The 17,955-nt window shown below is 38.2% G+C and overlaps 1 protein-coding gene across 1 annotated transcript in view; it reads right to left on the bottom strand.

Moving 5' to 3' along the window:
- The window catches only part of ACSL3 (acyl-CoA synthetase long chain family member 3), a 47,080-nt gene extending 31,697 nt beyond the window's left edge, over positions 1-15,383 (bottom strand). The window contains exons 1-3 of the mRNA XM_029962655.1: positions 15,279-15,383; positions 10,362-10,783; positions 3,350-3,527 (exon numbers count right to left, since the gene is read on the bottom strand). Coding sequence (XP_029818515.1) covers positions 3,350-3,527; positions 10,362-10,754 — 571 coding nt within the window. The 5' untranslated portion in view covers positions 10,755-10,783; positions 15,279-15,383. The remainder of the gene's footprint in view (positions 1-3,349; positions 3,528-10,361; positions 10,784-15,278) is intronic.
- Between the last annotated feature and the right edge of the window lie 2,572 nt (positions 15,384-17,955).

The following is a 17,955-nucleotide window of genomic DNA, read 5'->3' as shown; positions in this document are numbered from 1 at the left end:
AAACTGAGTATTTCAACATCCATCATACATCAAAAATAAAAAGCAAAATACACATTTAAAGGCTTCAACCAAATAAATTCTGACAAGACCACTTCTGCTCAAGCTTTAGGAAGGTATGATTGAAAAATAAAACCTAAGGTGTCCTATTTTGTTATTTGGTTATACATTTGGGTGTTCTCTCTGCCTACACTGGTGAAGAGCTGTTCACATAGATGGAGAGGAGGTACTCTGGAAGAAAAATCTGTTTTCATGTTATACAACTTTTCTCATTTTTGAACTAGCAGTCCCACTCTACCTCCTCAAATACAAGACTTAGCCTCAAACAATTCACATTTAAAAACAAGCATTTCTAATCATAAAATTGCTTGCTTGTGCAAGTAATCCAAAACAAAAATTACTTTCCCCATTTTAATTCTGTAGTGCAAAAGGCATTCTCTCCAACACTATGTATGAAACAGATGAACCTGCTCTCTTGGCATCAGTTCTGGGCCCACACCATCAGATTTCATACACTTCACGTTCAGAAAGAATAAAACAACGCTACCAGAGCGGTTAGCTCTAAAACAAAAAATACTAAGTCATTTAGCAATGTCTTGCCACACTACTACTTCAAGACCATCTGAATTTTCTAATTCATTCAGCAAACTGACCGTGGATACTGCACAACACTCTCATCCTCTGCCAACACACAAGTCAGCCAAGTTCACATCAGACGACGCACAGCTCAGATGCCGAATACCACGTCAGACAGTGTGCTGGAGCACGTTGCAACGAGGGGATTTAAAACGTTAATCCAACAAAACCAAAAACATATGCATTCCATTCTGCTCACAACATCCATCCCCTATCTCAGATTTCACCCCCTCCCCTCAAATTACGAAATCTTCCTAGGATTTGTAAGTGTACTTCACTACCAAAGGGAAAAAATGATACAAGCCTTTGAATTTTATTTATTTACAAGACTTTGAATGTTGTATTTATTACACAAGCCTATTAATTTTAAGCTCTTGAATTTTATTGAATTTATTCAAAGGCTTTTATACAAGCCTTTGAATTTATATAGTCACCAGGAATCTGATAGATCCCAAAAGTGATAAAAGGGAACTGGCATGGTGTATTACGAGACATGTAATTTAAAAGCAACACAGGTATCTTATCTGAGAATAGCCTGTGCAGGTCTCTGCTCTGACAGACAGGCCAGCAGCATTTACTCACTTAAGAAAGAATCAAAAACATCACCAAATTTAGGTTGGAAGGCACCTAGGAAGATCACCTGCACACACCATTCACTACAGCAGAGTGTTCAGAACCATGGCCAGTCTGGTTTTTACACATCTCCAAGGATGGATATCTCACAACTATTCTAGGTCCCTGTTCTGATACTGAACCACCCTCACAATGAAGAGGTTTGCCCTAATATCTAATCAAGTTTTCCTGCCATTCAACTAGTATCTGTCACCTCCAGTCTCATCAAAACACACCTTTGAGCAGAGTCTGGCTTCACCTCCTCTGAATGCTCCCACTGGATAGTTCTAGATGGCAGCAAGATCTGAACTCACTCATCTTAATGCTGAACAGATCCTGATCTATCAGCCTCTCCTCAAAGGTCACATTCTCCAGCCCCTTCAGCCTCTTGGCAGCCCTCCACTGGACTTGCTCCAGTATGTCAATGTCTTTTTCCTACAAGGAAGTCCTAAAGCAGACACAGTACTCCAGATGTGGTTTTACCAGTGTTCAAAAGGAGAAGAAGGATAATTTCCCTGGACACTAAGTGCTACATTCATGCTACCACCACCCAGGATGCTGCTGGCCTCCACTGCAAGAAAGCACTGAGAAATCTGATTGACCCATTGCCCACCAGAACCCTCAGGTACTTCTCTGTCAAGCTGCTCTCTCCGACTGTCCCCCAGCCTATACCGGTACATGAGGTATTCCAGCACACACAGAGAAAATTTTAAGTGCCTCCACCAAACTCCATCAGGTTCCAGACAACACGCTTTTCAGCTGACAGGTTCCTCTCCACATCAGCCCTGTCCTTGAGTGTCCAGAGCCCTGTCTTCCTCCCTACATCAGCTCTGTCCTTGACTGTACTGGCTGCTGTGTAACACCTCCTGTGTTTGCATTCTGTCCCATCATCCAGGTCTTCAATAAAGAAATTAAACAGTATTGGAGTCAATATCAACCCCTGAGGGTTGGTAAGTAACTTTGCCCTACTTATCCAGCTTTTATCTGAATAGTTTGGCTGTACAGGTACTACAAGAGCCCATTGCCAAAGGCCTTGGTGAAGTCACAATACAGGACATCCACTCTTTCCTTATCTGCAGAGCCAGATATCATATAAGGCAAGCAGGCTGACTTTGAAATGTTATGTGCTAGGGCAGTGCACCTTGTCATCAACTCCACCCTTAAAACTAAGGGAACAACACAGCAAAGGGTACACACAAAATAAGTCTTCACAGCATATCTCGGGTTATGTAAGTGAAAACTGCTATACACTCATCAACATATGATTTCTCAGACTGAAACAGATTCGTGCTCAGAGCAAAGAGAGACCATTGAAGACATAATAATCTTGTTAGGCTTGTTGTGAAAAGCTGAAAAAAGTCTAACTGATAGACATCTTTGGTGTACATAGGTAGCAAATCAGGAATTTCTGCACATGTGGCTTTTACAGCCCATCTCTTATTGAAGGAGGGTTAACACAGCAGGGAAGAGGCCAAAGCCCATGAGGAACAGCAGTTTTTAGTGTGCCCTTTGGGACAAGGAGATATGGACCTCTGAGAGCATCACAGAACCCAGTCAGGCTGGGCTTACAGTGAGGTGAATGACAAACTACAAGCGATGATGAAACAGATATTTAAACAACTACAGCAAGTTGAGATTAGCACTCAGTAAATTTCTTGGCAAGAAAAAAACAGGTTGAACCAAAATCAAAACCGAAAACCTGACAAAATATCCAGTTAAAACAAAACTTACAGGCACGGATGAAGGTTTGACGCCAACTCCTGAAACTGAGTTAATGAATTCATGTGTGATTTTTGTTTGTTTGCTTGTTTTTAGAAACTTGGGAATCTGTACTGATTTGAGACTACAAGAAGATAAACCTCCCATGAATTCATTGAGCAAACTCAAAGTCATACTCCATCTGCAAACATGCAGGTTTCTCTATTCACTAACACAAAATGCTATAAAGTGCACAGTCTCTACCTTATGCAGCATTTTTTAGTTCGCAAATTTTAACGCTCTATACAAAATACATACCAAGTTTTCTTAGTATGTAAAGCAAAGAAGAAGTTTTATTTTCAGACTGTGTTGTAAGATCAAAACTTCAGGGAAGACGTGGACTTACGCTGGTAGTTGCACATAAAGCAGGCCTGTGCTGCAATCATCCACTCAGCTCTGGTCTCACAGAAGATAGCGATGTTAGTCTTTGGCTGCTGACCCAACACTGCTAAGCCATTTCCAAAATTAACAGCTTTAATGTATACATCTTCATAAGAAAGCCAGGTGTACTTGCCAAGGATGACCTAATAAGAATAATAAGTTCATTTTAGAAAGTGAAAATGTTTAACACATGTCCTACTACATCTTCACCCACATGAAGAGTCCACAGATGTCTGAAGTAACATGTGCTTGAATTATAACAGCAGTTTACTCAAGATAATGAATAATACTCTTGCCAAAAGCTACAGGGTCTGTGGAAGTTCCAACACAAATACTGCAATATGTCTACACACATTACCACCTCAGTTTCTATTTTCATGTGAGGGAAGCACATGATTCCCACAGTGCTCCACAGCTTCAGAAGCCCCCTGAAAGGCTGCATGTGGTTATCTGGCCCACATGCCTTTACTTTTTAAAAAGATTTGTTTTATGTAAAGGGTGACAAGCACTAGCTGGTACAATTCGTTCTTTATATTTCTTGTATATTTGGGCTACAGTTCTCCTACACAAATACAATGCTTAGGCATTCATTAAAACAAAAAAATTAAAAAAAGGTAAACTGGAATCCAGAAAGTAGCATATCCACAGGTCCTCAGTCAGAAATTGTGAAATCCCTTTTCCCTTCACTCTGAAACAAACGTCAAGGGGAAGAGTAGCAATAATTTTGCCCTTTTTTTTACTGTTAAACAAAAGTGGGACTGAAGACCAGACTGGAAATTACTGACAAATCTCAGTTCTGAGAAGTCATGTGGAAAATATTAAGCAATCTCACTTTTCCTCTATATGGGAAAGCTGGTGCACAGTAAAACTGGATTTGAATTTACAGGTCATATCACAGGTTTCTACACATGCACTTGCACCTTGCAGTACTATTTTCTTACTGAGTGACAGAATATTTCTTTGAGGATATTCTAGATATTTTCATATCTAGATGTAGTATGAAGATGTTTTACATTGAAATCCAGACTCTAAATCATTATACCTTACCCATCTAGTTATACAAGCACACTGACAATTTTGAAAAACATAATTGTTTAGTCAAGTATTTCAGAAATTTTCCTTAACTAGAAAATATTAGCAATAAATGCAAGCAAACACTAAAAAGCTATAAAAGCAAACTTTTCTTCCTTCTCCATTCTTTTTTTCCCACATTTCACTCATAAACTTGAACTGAATTTCAAACTTGTAGGCTGTTGAATCTAATGATGTTTTGGCATGTAATTACATTTCTAGTGAGTATGTATTTCCACATCCACTTCCTTAATAAGATATATTTAAAAACCTCTCTCAACCTCTAATAAAAACTAAAATTTAGTAGATTTCTTTTATCAAAACACTTTTCCAAACTGCTGAAGTTACAACAAGGTAACTGAGTTGGCACCTATCAGTCTTGCTGCATATTGCTCACTAATCTACTTGTTTAGCAGGACAAACCTTTCTTTACTCAGGACAGGTACATGTGCAGCTGCTCAGAAATTCCACAAAATGTTTTCATGGGACAACACCATTTAATGAACTCAAAAAACAATACTTGCAATATATAGCAATTCTGCCAGAAAATACATATTTCCCACACAACTATCTTCTTAGGTTTTCCTGGGTTAGTTACAGAAACTCATTTTCATTGGCAAACAGGCTGTTTCAGAGCCAAAAACCTTACTGGAGCAGAAAGACCAGGTTGGAAATCTCTACTGTAAGCAGTGAGAGAACCCCAGCAGCACTGCTGCTGCACCAAGAGGGGGGGGCTCACCCCTGGCTGGTGCTCACTGCCACATCCCCCCATGAGAGGGGGATTTTGGGGTTCCTTTCAACTCACCAAGATATTTCTGGTGTGGAAAACTCCTACTGTTTCCAAGGAAAATATTGCACCTCTTCCCGTCCATACAAATTTCGGTAATTTGGAATTTAAATTCTAATTTGGGACATTTTTCCCCAAAGGCAGTATTTTTGGCACAGTTGGAAATTCTTGACAAGCTCATCAGTTGAAAACAATTTATAGCAGTGAACTGGGCAATACCCTTTCCCCCATTATATTCTGCCTACAGCGTGGCCTCAGGAAAACTGTTCATAAATAATTAGGCCAGGAAATACAAGCAGATTCTTGTTACTGTTTCTGGTAAGTTTGCCAAGTCATAACAGGTTTTAGTAATTTCCACCATTCACTACGTTACTCGTTAAAGTAGGGAAAAAAAATCATTAAGAGGTCAAAAATAAATCTTATCGAGTAAGACCTGAAATTCCATTTTTCTTCCCTTTTTTAATTCTCTTACAGAATTCATCCTCATTACTTAAACAAGTTTGATATGAAGTAGTGAGAGAAGGGTTTATTGGTGCCTTCTTTTCTTAAAAAGGAAAATTCCACAGGAAAGACGTTAGGTATAGTTATTTATATACATATAAAAATACATTTCTGAAGAACACTGACACGTGAAAACAGGTAAGATTATTTTCAATGCAGTTATTTTGAGTTTTACTTTCCTACTGCCTTCTATATATTTAAATTTTAATGTTCCTTTCTTCCTCATGCCCACCATTTCTTCTCTATTCCCTCCCTACATGATTTATAATATATTCACTTTAATGAGTAATATATATTCACATATACATATATAAATATTAACATACTGCCTCTGTTTGTATGTCCCTTTCCTCTGCATTTCGCTATACGCTTCTTTTGCAGGGCACAGAGCAGATTATGGTCTTTCTCAAACTTCCTTATTTTTTATGTCTCCAAATCCATCTCCCTTCCTGGCCTTTCCCTCAGTAGCTTTTGCTAATATTTTCCAGTGCACAGCTCAGGAAAGACAAGAAACTATTGGAGAGGGTCCAGTGGAGGCTACAAAGATGATCTGGCATCTGGAACATCTCTCTTAGAAGGAGAGACTGTGGGAGCTGGGTCTGTTCAGTCCAGAGAAAAGACTGAGGGGATCTCATTAATGCACAGAAATATCTCAAAGGCAGGTGCCAAGAGGATGGTGCCAGACTCTTTTCAGTGGTGCCCAGTGACAGGATGAGGAAGACCATCTCAACATGAGGAAGAACTTCTTTACACTGAGGGTGGCAGATCACTGGAACAGGCTGCCCAGGGAGGTCATGGAATCTCCCTCTCCGGAGACATTCCAAACCTACCTGGATGTGTTCCTGTGTCACCTGCTCCAGGTGACCCTGCCTTGGCAGGAAGGTTGGACTAGAGGATCCCCAGAGATACCTTCCAACCCCAACAATTCTGTCCCTCAGTTTCTGCTGTAAACAGCTGTTAAGGTTGACATTAAGTGCCATAATCCTTTTTAAACGTTCACACACATTTAACTTCACAACTTTCCGAACTTGCTTTTGCTTGGTAACTACTTACATGTGTAAAAAAAGCAACTGTCTAAGAGTTGGCAAAAGGGGCCAAAAAGTGGAGATTATTGAGCATTCACTAAACAGCCCCACAAACCTCAGCAGTGCCCAGCAGGGAACGCAGCTTTGGGGCTTCACCTGGAAACACGACATTCCATAGGAAAACGCTGCCCTCTAGTGCTCCAGATTTTAAACTGCAGGATGAGTTACCGACGTAATGCACCATAAAATACTAGGAAGTATCAGGACTATATTAATATTTGGAACTCCAGAAAAGTGTAGACACTAAACACACAGTTAACATTTCTTTTACCTGGATTTTAGGGAGATATTAAAATTTTTTACTACGAAGGTGTCATAAAATATTCTCCATAAAGCTGCTGGCACAAGTACAGTCATTAAACTACCTGACTTCAATTACCTTTGAAGGTCTTGCTAAAAGTACCTTATAAGGCTTAAAGAACCTTGACTACTCTTTGGAAGCAAGTAATCATTAATTAAATATATTTTCTTGTAGAAAGCATATTATAAATAATACAAACGAGATTATTTGAAATATCTACTTTTGGCCTTTTTCAAATGAAAACATGGATTGCAGCTGAACACTTCTGAAAAAACCCCACTCTAAAATAATTACTTACATAGCACCGTATGGTTTTCAACATCAAAAACTACTCTTTTACTGCTCAGTGACTTGGCATGCAAGAACCTTCCTGTGCCTTCACAATAAGTTTCAGTATCAACAATAATGAGTAAAGTTCTGAATTCTCAAGTGCTTTCCCACGTGCTTGCTGTTTCACCTAAATCTCTCAGGCTTCAGATGCATCACCTTCCCCTCTCAAAATTGTGTTTTCTTTTCCTCACAATGTCTTATTTATTATGTTTCCATAAATTCTGTTCTTGGTTACAAACCCTTTTTAAAACAGAACGAGACAAACAACTGATCTCCAAAACAAACAAACATTCCCCTCAAAAAATAAACTACCAAAAGAACACAAACACACAGAGCGAAATCCACATACCAATGTAGATAAAAGCAAGCACCTGACAATATAACTAAGATGACATAAAGCCATCAGAATAAAGCTCATCTTTTGGGCATCACAAAATTTAAGCTCTGCTTAAATTAATCATTTTTTTCAATTACTTATGTCTTAATCTTTGAGGTATTTTTATTCTGACTTAAATAAATATTTTATGAAATTATTATTAGGTATGGTCTCCAACAATGAGATTGGAGAAGGAAACTGGAGAAGTAAACTACAGAAGGAAACAGAAAAACTAACTCCATATGAAATATTATAAAATGCAACAAGGTGAGCAAGTATTTATATTTTATTCACATCCATGAGTTCCTGCTACTTTGGCAACCGCACAGGAATAAATATTTTTATAACAATATCACATCACAAAAATTAAAGAAATTACACATTATCTGGGATATCTCAGAATAAATTAATGCCATATCTGATTTTAAAGACGTTAATAAGCTTTAAACAATTTCAGCTACAAGTGTGAGCACACTTAGCTCTCCGAAGAAGTTAAATATTTTACTTTTTTGAGATGTATATTTACCCCATTAATGAATCATTGATTAGGCTAATCTAGCCCACTGCAATTTGCCGAGGGACACATCTAACAGGTATTGCAACTCAGCCAGACCCATGATCCAGAGCTACTCCTGACTTGCAGATGACCCCAGAAAAATGCATCACTCCAATCACTATGTTCAATCATGAAAAAGGAAAAGTAATTAACAAGTTTCGCAGCTTCTGTAAAGTATACAAATTATATGCATTATACCTAAGAATGAAACTTGTCATGCACCTTTTTGAAGAGCTGCATCAAGCAAATCTCAGCAAGTTGCCTTTGCTAAAGGAATCCAGGCAATAAAATGGTGCATGATATGAAAGACAGAAATCAAAGGAAAAGAACCCTGACATTTAGAATCAACAAGGTATCTTGTGAAATGGTCCAATTTTCCTCTATTGCTAATATATGCTATGAGGTATTAAGAAACACTGTATTCCTTAATGGAAAAAAAATTAAAAGTAGATTTGTGTGATAATGCCACAATTTGGAACAAAGTAACAAGAGGGCAAGTGTGGCAATCGACCATAATGCACTGTTGTGTCAAGCTTAGACACAATTACCTAACTTGGGTAATTTCTAAGTCTAAATACTTAGAAACAAGTAATTTAAGTAGATCAACACAAACATTCTTCAGCTTTCCAATATTCAGAACACATTGCTTGCATAATGGAAAAGGCTAAAACTCCTAAGTTCTTAAGTCTTACATTACCAATTGCAATTAAAAAACAGGGCACATATCACAGGCAGCCAAAATTCTGATTTGTGCTCAGAAGCCTTTCTTTGTACAACTTTGTACAACATGAACTTTCTGTTTCTTTATAGGGTAATGAGGCAGCAAAACGTGTATCAAGAAAGATTACATGTAACCATTCATCCCAGCATTTCCTTCATACTAAAAAAACTAACTCCACAGCTGAGAGGAAGTTTCTCTAACAATTAAAGCTTCTATAAAGATTTAACAGAACTGAACTTTGCCATATATTGTGATATTAACCAAATTCTATTGTAAACATACTTCTCCATCAGAATTAAAACTAGTAGTATTTAAGGGATTTTATTTTTATTTTATTTAAGGAATATTACTTTTTATTATATGAAGAGATAATTTTTTTCATCTGCAGGGAAACTAATCGTAGCTAAAAATTATCTTTATATTATGGATTTTAACAACTTCTAATACAGAAATGCAGACCTTTCATAAACTACACAGAGATGCACAGACATATATATCCTGTTACAGTGTCCTGCCTTGCTTCTTCAGGCAAAAGTGCATTTTTAAATGCCTCTGAACAAACACAAAGCAGCAAATGACAATACAGGCTCGAACATTAAACACTATTAAAAAATCTGTCCCTTGAAACAGAGTTCATACTGCAATCACATCTCACACACACACCTGGATCACATATTAGCAGAGAAGTAGTTCACCTGAAAGGAGACAAAGAAAAAAAAGACAAAAAAGACTCCTCCAATAAAATCTGCAAAATCCTTTCCCAAAAAAACTTCATTTAAGTCTTGAATTTGCTGTAGAACAGTAAATCTTTAAGTTATAACTGAGTTTACTGGAATGGCACATCTGAGCATAGGCATCTAGTAATTTTTCAATATTTATCTGATTATAGTTCAGAATAATACAAAGGGAGACTTTTTTTAATTCACCTAAAAAGCAACCTTTAAAGCTACTTAAATCGTCAGCTGAATATTAAAAAAAAATACTTAAAACATATTTGTGCTTTTTATTTGGATGAAACCATAAAAAAAGGATATCTACTCAAGAATGCAAAAAGAAGGTTTAGATTTGTTTTAAATGCCAAGTAATGAGAGATCGGGAATTAGATAATTTAACTCTTTTCAAAACTATTCAATCTAAGTAGAGAAACTTATTTTTTGCCCAGCTTTGTTTTACAGGACTAGAAGTGCTGCACAAGAAAGTAAACACATTCTGACAAAAATTCTTAAAGGCAGACTGCAGGAAGACCTACCTTTTTAAAAACTTTTCCCGATGGCTGGATTTCGTCTTCCTCTTTCAGGATTTCACGTGTTCCCAAGAGTTTTTTGTCCTTAAATTTAGCCTTCGCATATTTAAAAACTTTGTCAAGTGTATCACACCCAGGATATAAAACTGAAGCTAAGCAATGTAGGCTGTTAACAGATCTGTAAGCACCCCCAGCCTTGTTATTCACAGGTCTGGCTTTAACCTGCTTGGCTTTTTCTATAGCCTGCTTTGATCCCGAAAGTATGTACCATGGAATGTATGTTACAAGGGTGTACATCAAAATTATAAAGTTTATCAACTGTAAAAGAACAGGGTTGATGTTATGCTTCAACTTCATTTTGGTTGCTTGTGAAGGTTCCAAGAAAGAGTTTGGAAACATGAATCAACTACACAGGGATCCAAAGAGATCTGAAAAGAGAAAAGAAAAGGTAAGTGGTAAACTATCACCATTGGCAAGGGGGTTATTTTCGAACATAATATTACAATCCATATCCCAGTAGGTCTTTTTATGCAGAAATTATGCTACAAGTCTTAATCCATAATACAAATGAAACAAGACATTGATACACGAGGAAAAACTTTTCCATTCCCATTTAGCAGACTGTAATAGAATGACATGTGAATGGGATACATTTCTCCGAAAATGTTATGTGATTATACAGTTTAAAAGACTCTCTCCAACCACATCAGCATACCTACATGTGTATTTTCATTAGCCATCTTTACATGACTGTAAATCAGCCTCCAAACAAGCCCTAAGAACACAAGCAATGCCACTGCTCTCTGCACATGGGAACCCCAACCACTGAGGATGTGATTAGACACACTGGGACACATAAGAGAAGGAAGGCCCTGTATGTGACAGAACTTTGCTGGTTCTTTTATTCCTAGAGACTTCCAATCGGTCCCATGACTTCAGTCTCAGAACCAGTAGGCAATGGGCACACTTGTTATATCAATAAGCATGACAATGAGTTAACTTATATTTGGTAAATACTGGAAAATACCTTAGAAATAGCCCCAAATTCCTAAACACCAGCACTATGAAGAGACGTGTAACTTTTCACAGGGTCCCTAATGATGCCAGGATATTCACTTTGACTTTTTTAAAAGCATCATTTATCATATCCAATGACCACAGTGATGATACTACTTTCTAATGTACTCTACTGTTGAGTCAAGAAATGGTGCCATCTATCTAAAAGATTAAAAAAACCCAAATCAACAAAACCATTTAAAACCTTATGGAAAACCGGGACACTTGCCAAAATGGCTGAGGATGAATTTATGCAGCAGAGAATGAGACACCAGTTATTAAAATCAGTGTTTTGCACATAAAACAAAATGAACTGCAAATGCATTTCACTCAGGTAACTTTTCAAGGGTATGGATAGAACTTATTAATACCATAAATCAAGCAGCTAATAATGATATATACATAAGATGCAGAGCTTTTGATAATACTAAATTAAGCAAACTTTCATTTGTAAGATATATTATTCTTTGCTGATGTCTTACGCTCATTGACTCTTTGCCCACTAACTCTCCAAAAACCCTAAAGAAAAGAAATTTGAGTTGAAGAAGTAATGTGTAAGTCATGTAAGATCCTTCAGTAGTAATGAAAAGAAACCTTGCTTCACTAGTCTTAGATCTGTAGGTCCTTTTGGGAACAGATCAACCCAACACCCTTCCTTTGTAGCATGAGATTAATTCCACCTTTCCCTAAAATATACAATTTCTTAAAACTCCAAGCAAAAATATTTCACCATCTTCTTCCCTAACAAGCTGCTGTAACCTCATCGTTAACATTGCCTCATTACAGGCAGTTTGAAGGAGAGCAGAGCACCCACAGATGCACACCCAAACCATAGGAGCTCTTCACAGTAGGGACTTACTGCAACAAGCAGCAGGGGGGAAAAAGGGATTTAAAAAAAAAAGGAAGTGTATGTATTTTAATTTTCAGATCAAAGGCAAAAAGCAATGACAAATTAAAAAAAACAAACTTAAATAGGCTAAAGGGCAAACTCAGTAATCATTTGAATAGACTTATGTTCTTAGTCGGTCACCGAAGGATACTTAAGGAAAATAATCATGAGCCAGCCAATAAGCTACTGCTACCCAGAAAAACTGTGCTGTTGTTGATAGCAACATAGAACAAGATGTTTTAAAGCTAATCCAAAGTTCACACAGCAAAAGTTTACCCATTTTTCAAAAACTGTATGTTGCCCTATAATTTTGTCTGGCCCAGTTCAGAAGGGGTACATCTTTTTTCTCCTTATAAAGCTGGAGAATTCTCTGCCTACAAAGCAGAAAGAGAATATAACCAAACACTGTTATAAACAAAAACCTAAAGCAACTCATTTAATACCTTTAGGAAAACTTTTCTTCAAAGAAATTCCTTGTCTGACAGTCAAGCCTGCCTAAAAATATTCTAAGTTTCGTATCTTTCCTTGGTTAGAGAGACACTGAGCCCTTCTGGAATAGCAGCCTGTCATTTGATTTTGCAGTTATTTTAACAGCTTTATTCTTGCCTCAGAAGGAGAGAGGAACCTTTTTCACCATTTCTAAAATAACCACATCAAGGTCTCATGTCAAGCTCTTTCTTCTGGCTTACCCAAGGCCTTGCATATAACCCCCAAACCTGGAAATGTTGGCTTTGAATTGCAAACATAAATTGTGCTAGGCCCACCTGTTCATAAAAGGTTGCATTGCAAGAAAGGGTCTAAGGAACACTACAACAGGACAGACTTGAGGGAAATGTTTTGAAATGTCACCCTGGCTCAGAAAAGTAAGCACCCAGTTCTAGAACTCCGCTCTTATGTACATCTTTTACCCTGAGTAAATTGCTAATTATTTCAGCTCCTCCTTCAGAAAAGTGAGGCTATCACAAGTCATTTATTGCAAACAATTTCTTTTAAAAATTAACACTCGCAAAAGTTTTTTCATTTAAAAATGCAGGTTTTTTGAGATTAAAAACTATCTTTTGCACATGCAGTTTCTTGCCTTAAAGGCCACGTAAGACTCCATTTTTCTTCCTTCAAAGTCTTATAATTAGGAGATAGCAACCTTTAGCAAGAGAGCACTCCCGTGCCAGTATTGACAATTTGGCAATGGATTTCAGACTATGATATTTGCAGAGCATCTACACTTGTAACTAATTGTAATTACTGTTGTAACTGGAAGTTGGAAAAGTGCAGTCCCTCTCTGAACAAGCAAGAAAAATATAATAGTCTCATCAGAAGGATAAGCTCCAGTATCTTTGTAGGGTGATTGTTCTAAGGAGAGCTGAGCCATGACACAAAGGAAGTTCCTTGGTGGCAATGAAAAGGGTCCACCTCTTTCCTTGTATAACTGAAGAACAGAAGATGCATTTTAATTCATCATTTTGTTTATTTGTTTGATATGTTGTTAAACAGAAAAATACCAGGTAAGAAAAAGAGATCAGTTTAAAATACCTTCATCCCCAACAGATTTATCATTGCCATTCCCAGTAGAAGAACACTGAAGTCAGCTAAATGGATCACTAAGCATGCAATAAAAAATTCATTTTGATGACAACAGAGAAGTAAAACTCCACCCTAATGTGAGACTGGAGTTCTAGCTGTAAGACAATTATATTTTACTGCAAGCAAAACCAATGCAGTTGAACTTGACAGTGGTTTGTTTTCATTTGGTTTGGGTTTTTTTAAATAAAAGGTCATTTAATCTCAAGAAAACCCTCCATTTTTAATGACAATTTAAAAGAAAAAGATTATTTCCATTAAGATATAGAGAAAAATGCAAAAGCAAACAATTGTAACAACTGCTATTTCAAACCTTTACTGTATGGTATTCTAAAAACTCAAAATGAAAATACATTATAAATAATCAATTTGCAGAACTAACATGAAAATTAAAAGTTTTGGTAAATTTTCAGGGGTTTATCAAATTTTAAAGGCTTAAAAGAGATGCACTGTTGACTGTTTAACATTCCGCCTTTAAAAAAACCACCATCAAACAACAACAACAACAAAAACCTCTGAAAGGTTTAGTGAAATACTATACAGGGCTTTGCAATTTCATTTAAGTACAATTTGTTGTCACCTTATTAATTTTGGAAGTATATGCCTGCTTTTGACCATAAAAAGAGGGTAAGTAAACCCAACATTTTCAGCCAGGGAATGGAAAGCAGAGGACATGAGCCTAAGCAGTTTTTGCAAGTATTAAGACTATGACCCAGTAAGAAAGTCCACTGCCTTTACAGTGCATAAGTTTTGTTCTTAGGTAGCTCCTGCTGACAAATAAAATCACTGACAAATAAAAATACCTGAGGTGGTAATATTCTAACTAAGTGGTTCAGTCTGCAGATTAGCTGTAAACACTCAGGTGCTTACAGAACATGCATCCATCCTGGTTTCACACAGTCCTGCTGGGGTTTTTGAAAAACCAGCGCTCAAACTAGTGACGCAGGAAAAGTTGGGAGGTTGAATCCTGGAGGGAAGAGCTGCTAACTTATGCAAGAATACAACCTATAGAAAAACTGTGCAAGCAAATGATTCCACAATAGCTGTCTGGTTACATGGAACTCTGTTTCACGAAGCTGTCACCAAACGGGAAAGAGCAAGACTACAAGTTAAAAAAATGTACACACTTTTTTCAAGAGCAAATTGAGAAGCAGCAATCAGCACACTCATGAATGAGTCTGGAGAAGTAAACCAGCTCTTTTCAGGACTGATCCTGCTTAATACATAATCAGTGATTTGGCCTGATATACTACTTATACTAATACTGTTATACCCTTTAGTTTTAGAAGCAAACTTATGTTAGATGAGAAAAAAAAATCCTTAAAGGAATGTGTTTACTAATTGGTCTGCTTATAACAATTACACTACAATAAAAGCATGAATTAACAATAAAAAGAAACCTTATGCAACTTCTCATGGTGGCAGGTACAGGTACAACAGGCGATACAAGATGTTCCCGTCTCAGTTTACTCAACAGGAGCTGTCACAGGCAACTGCACGAAATCTAAAAATGGAAAATCCCCATTAAATATGGCAATTATAAAACATATCCTCCATTCTTTCACTTTTATTATGTAATAAATAAAGCCTTTTCCTCATCTGATACTGCACTGTATCACCTCGGAGAGTGTAGGCCTACTACCTCCAAGTTAAGTAAAGCTAACTTTAACACAACCATGGCTCAGACTCAAGTCCTGTACAATCAGGGTGGTTGGAAGCACATTAGTTAAACTCAGTAGCTCATGGTACTTGCCTCCCTGACAAATTCTAATTCCCCAGTGGCTTTCAGTGTACACTGGTTCTACCATTAGGGGTAAAAAAAAAAACCAAACAAACGTACCTATCTTTGTTTATCTGTCTACACAGAGAACACATTTCAGCCTGAGTAACAAATATTCCTGAACACTTTATAAAAAGACTAAATAAAGTACTAATCATTGCATTTATTGACTATGCTCTACTATACAAAGTTTTATTTATTGCCCTTTGCAGAAGGAAGTCTTGACCTGTGCCAGCAATTCACATTTAAAATATGCAGCAAATGTAAACATTTTGTAACTATTACCTTTGTGCAAACATTATTATTTACACAGCTATTCAGTTCATACAGATATAATATTTTCCAGTTTCAGTGGATGTACTACTTGCTGCTTGAGGTGAACACCAATGCGTTCAGTGCCTCATTCGACTTCCTTGATTTCACACATACTAATTAAACAAAACCAAGCCTATGCTTCACAAACAAATTCCCTGGACTAAGAAGCAAGGTAGAGCCTGAGGTGATGAACGGTGCACAGAAGAATCCTAAACATGAACCCATCTAAGCAGAAGATCTCTTTTGCAATATGGATTTAAGACACAGTTATATCTGAAAACAGATGTTCCTCACAGCTACAGCAGAAGTGTCTTCACACATTCCTTGAAACTGAGAGGATGGAAATCCCAACAAGCCCAACTGAATAGTGGAAATGGATGCCTTGGATCCCTGGAGAGGAGCTGCTGCTCAGCACATCTTCCCGAATTGGAAGCGACAGCAGAGTGAGCACAAGGACACACCTCAGCTCCCTAATTAACCCCCCATTGCTTCCTCAAGCCTCTCCCACCACCTCCTGTATCCCCAGAGAGCTGCTGCCCTGGACTGCTCACAGGACCCAGTTCCCTCCAGGCCATCCTGGCAGTCCCCTCTCTTACATGTCCTGTGGGTTCCACACAAGCACACACACTGTCCTTGTTCCCTGCTTGCTGATTTTTCAGCCTCCCTGTCTCTCCATGTCACCCTTTTCCAGGCTGCTGCCTGGGTCTCGGTATCACTTCTAGCACAAGGGAGACCTTCCACATGCTTCTCAAACATCCACAAAACCCTTCACCAGGCAGACTTGAAACCCTGTTATAAAACAGACTGCCTCTCCGGAGTCAAGTTGGGAACAGATCCATGGCTCTGTCCCAAAGGACATCTGCTTTCAACAGGGTGCTCAGCAAAGCAGTGCTCACAATACCAAGTACTCACTGGAAACAAACCCAGTGGGACCTTCCTTGACAGCTCCACATCACCACACAGGGCTTGTCTGTAGCCTCTGCTACAGAAAGATCTAGAACACGATTGCATGGCTGTAACAGACTGACCCACACTCAAAGGGTTTTTTGACACTTTTTCAAGCAGGCAGACACAAAAAAATTATTCCCATATCAACTCCAGCCCCTGATTTCCCACTCCCAGTCCTGAACAAGAAATAACCTGTCTCTCCCTGGACTCTGCCCTCCCTGCTCTACATGCACACTGTGAACTGCTGTTAGCTTACACACATTTGGTGGGAGACCAAAATTACTACTGATTACATGATTACTCTTCTCTCAAAAGGAGGCAGATCTTCTGGACATGGGGAGAATAACTACTCTCTGCAAGCATATCTAGGGTAATTCTGAGCTACCTTATTCAGATCACCTGTAGCCTCCAGCTCTGACCCATCTCTTTCACAACCCTGGGTGAATTCTCAGGCTCTTTAAAAGCTTCCCATTACCCTTCTGTGGAACACAAACAGGCACTGGCAGATTGCTGGAGCCACCTCAGCACTTCTGCTCCCACAACGCGCCCCCCAAAAGGCATCAGCATAACCAAATCCACAACTTAACTCTCTTCTGTGCACGAGTGTGTTTCTGAAAAGCACAAGAAGGCACACACAGACCATCAGGAAAGGGACAGCATGACCTGGAACGAGCCAGTTTTCAAGGTAAGAGTTTAGCAAACCGCTGGGGCAGCAAAGGTTGGCCACGAACTGCACAGCCTGAGGGTGTGATTTCAGTTTGGCTCAAGCAGGTTTAACTGGGCTGCTAATAAAAACAGACTGTTCATCTCTAAAGTGTAATTCAGCTCTTTCCCTCCATTGTACCAACACACAAGTGCCTATGTGGCTAGGAATGAGTCAGATTAGCTTGCTGATCCAGTTTAAACCCTCCTTCTCAGGGCAGAACAGTGGATTTTCCTTTGTATCAACACTGGTACTTACTCGAGCCTAGGGTGAGTCACTCCAGCCACCTAAATCAACAGAAAATTAGCACTACAAAAGAAGTTATTCTTCT

The sequence above is a fragment of the Manacus vitellinus genome, unplaced genomic scaffold (genome assembly GCF_001715985.3).
Source record: "Manacus vitellinus isolate BGI_N305 unplaced genomic scaffold, ASM171598v3 scaffold_49_pilon, whole genome shotgun sequence".
NCBI classification, from domain to species: Eukaryota; Metazoa; Chordata; class Aves; order Passeriformes; family Pipridae; genus Manacus; species Manacus vitellinus.
This window is presented reverse-complemented; position numbering and strand designations above follow the sequence as displayed.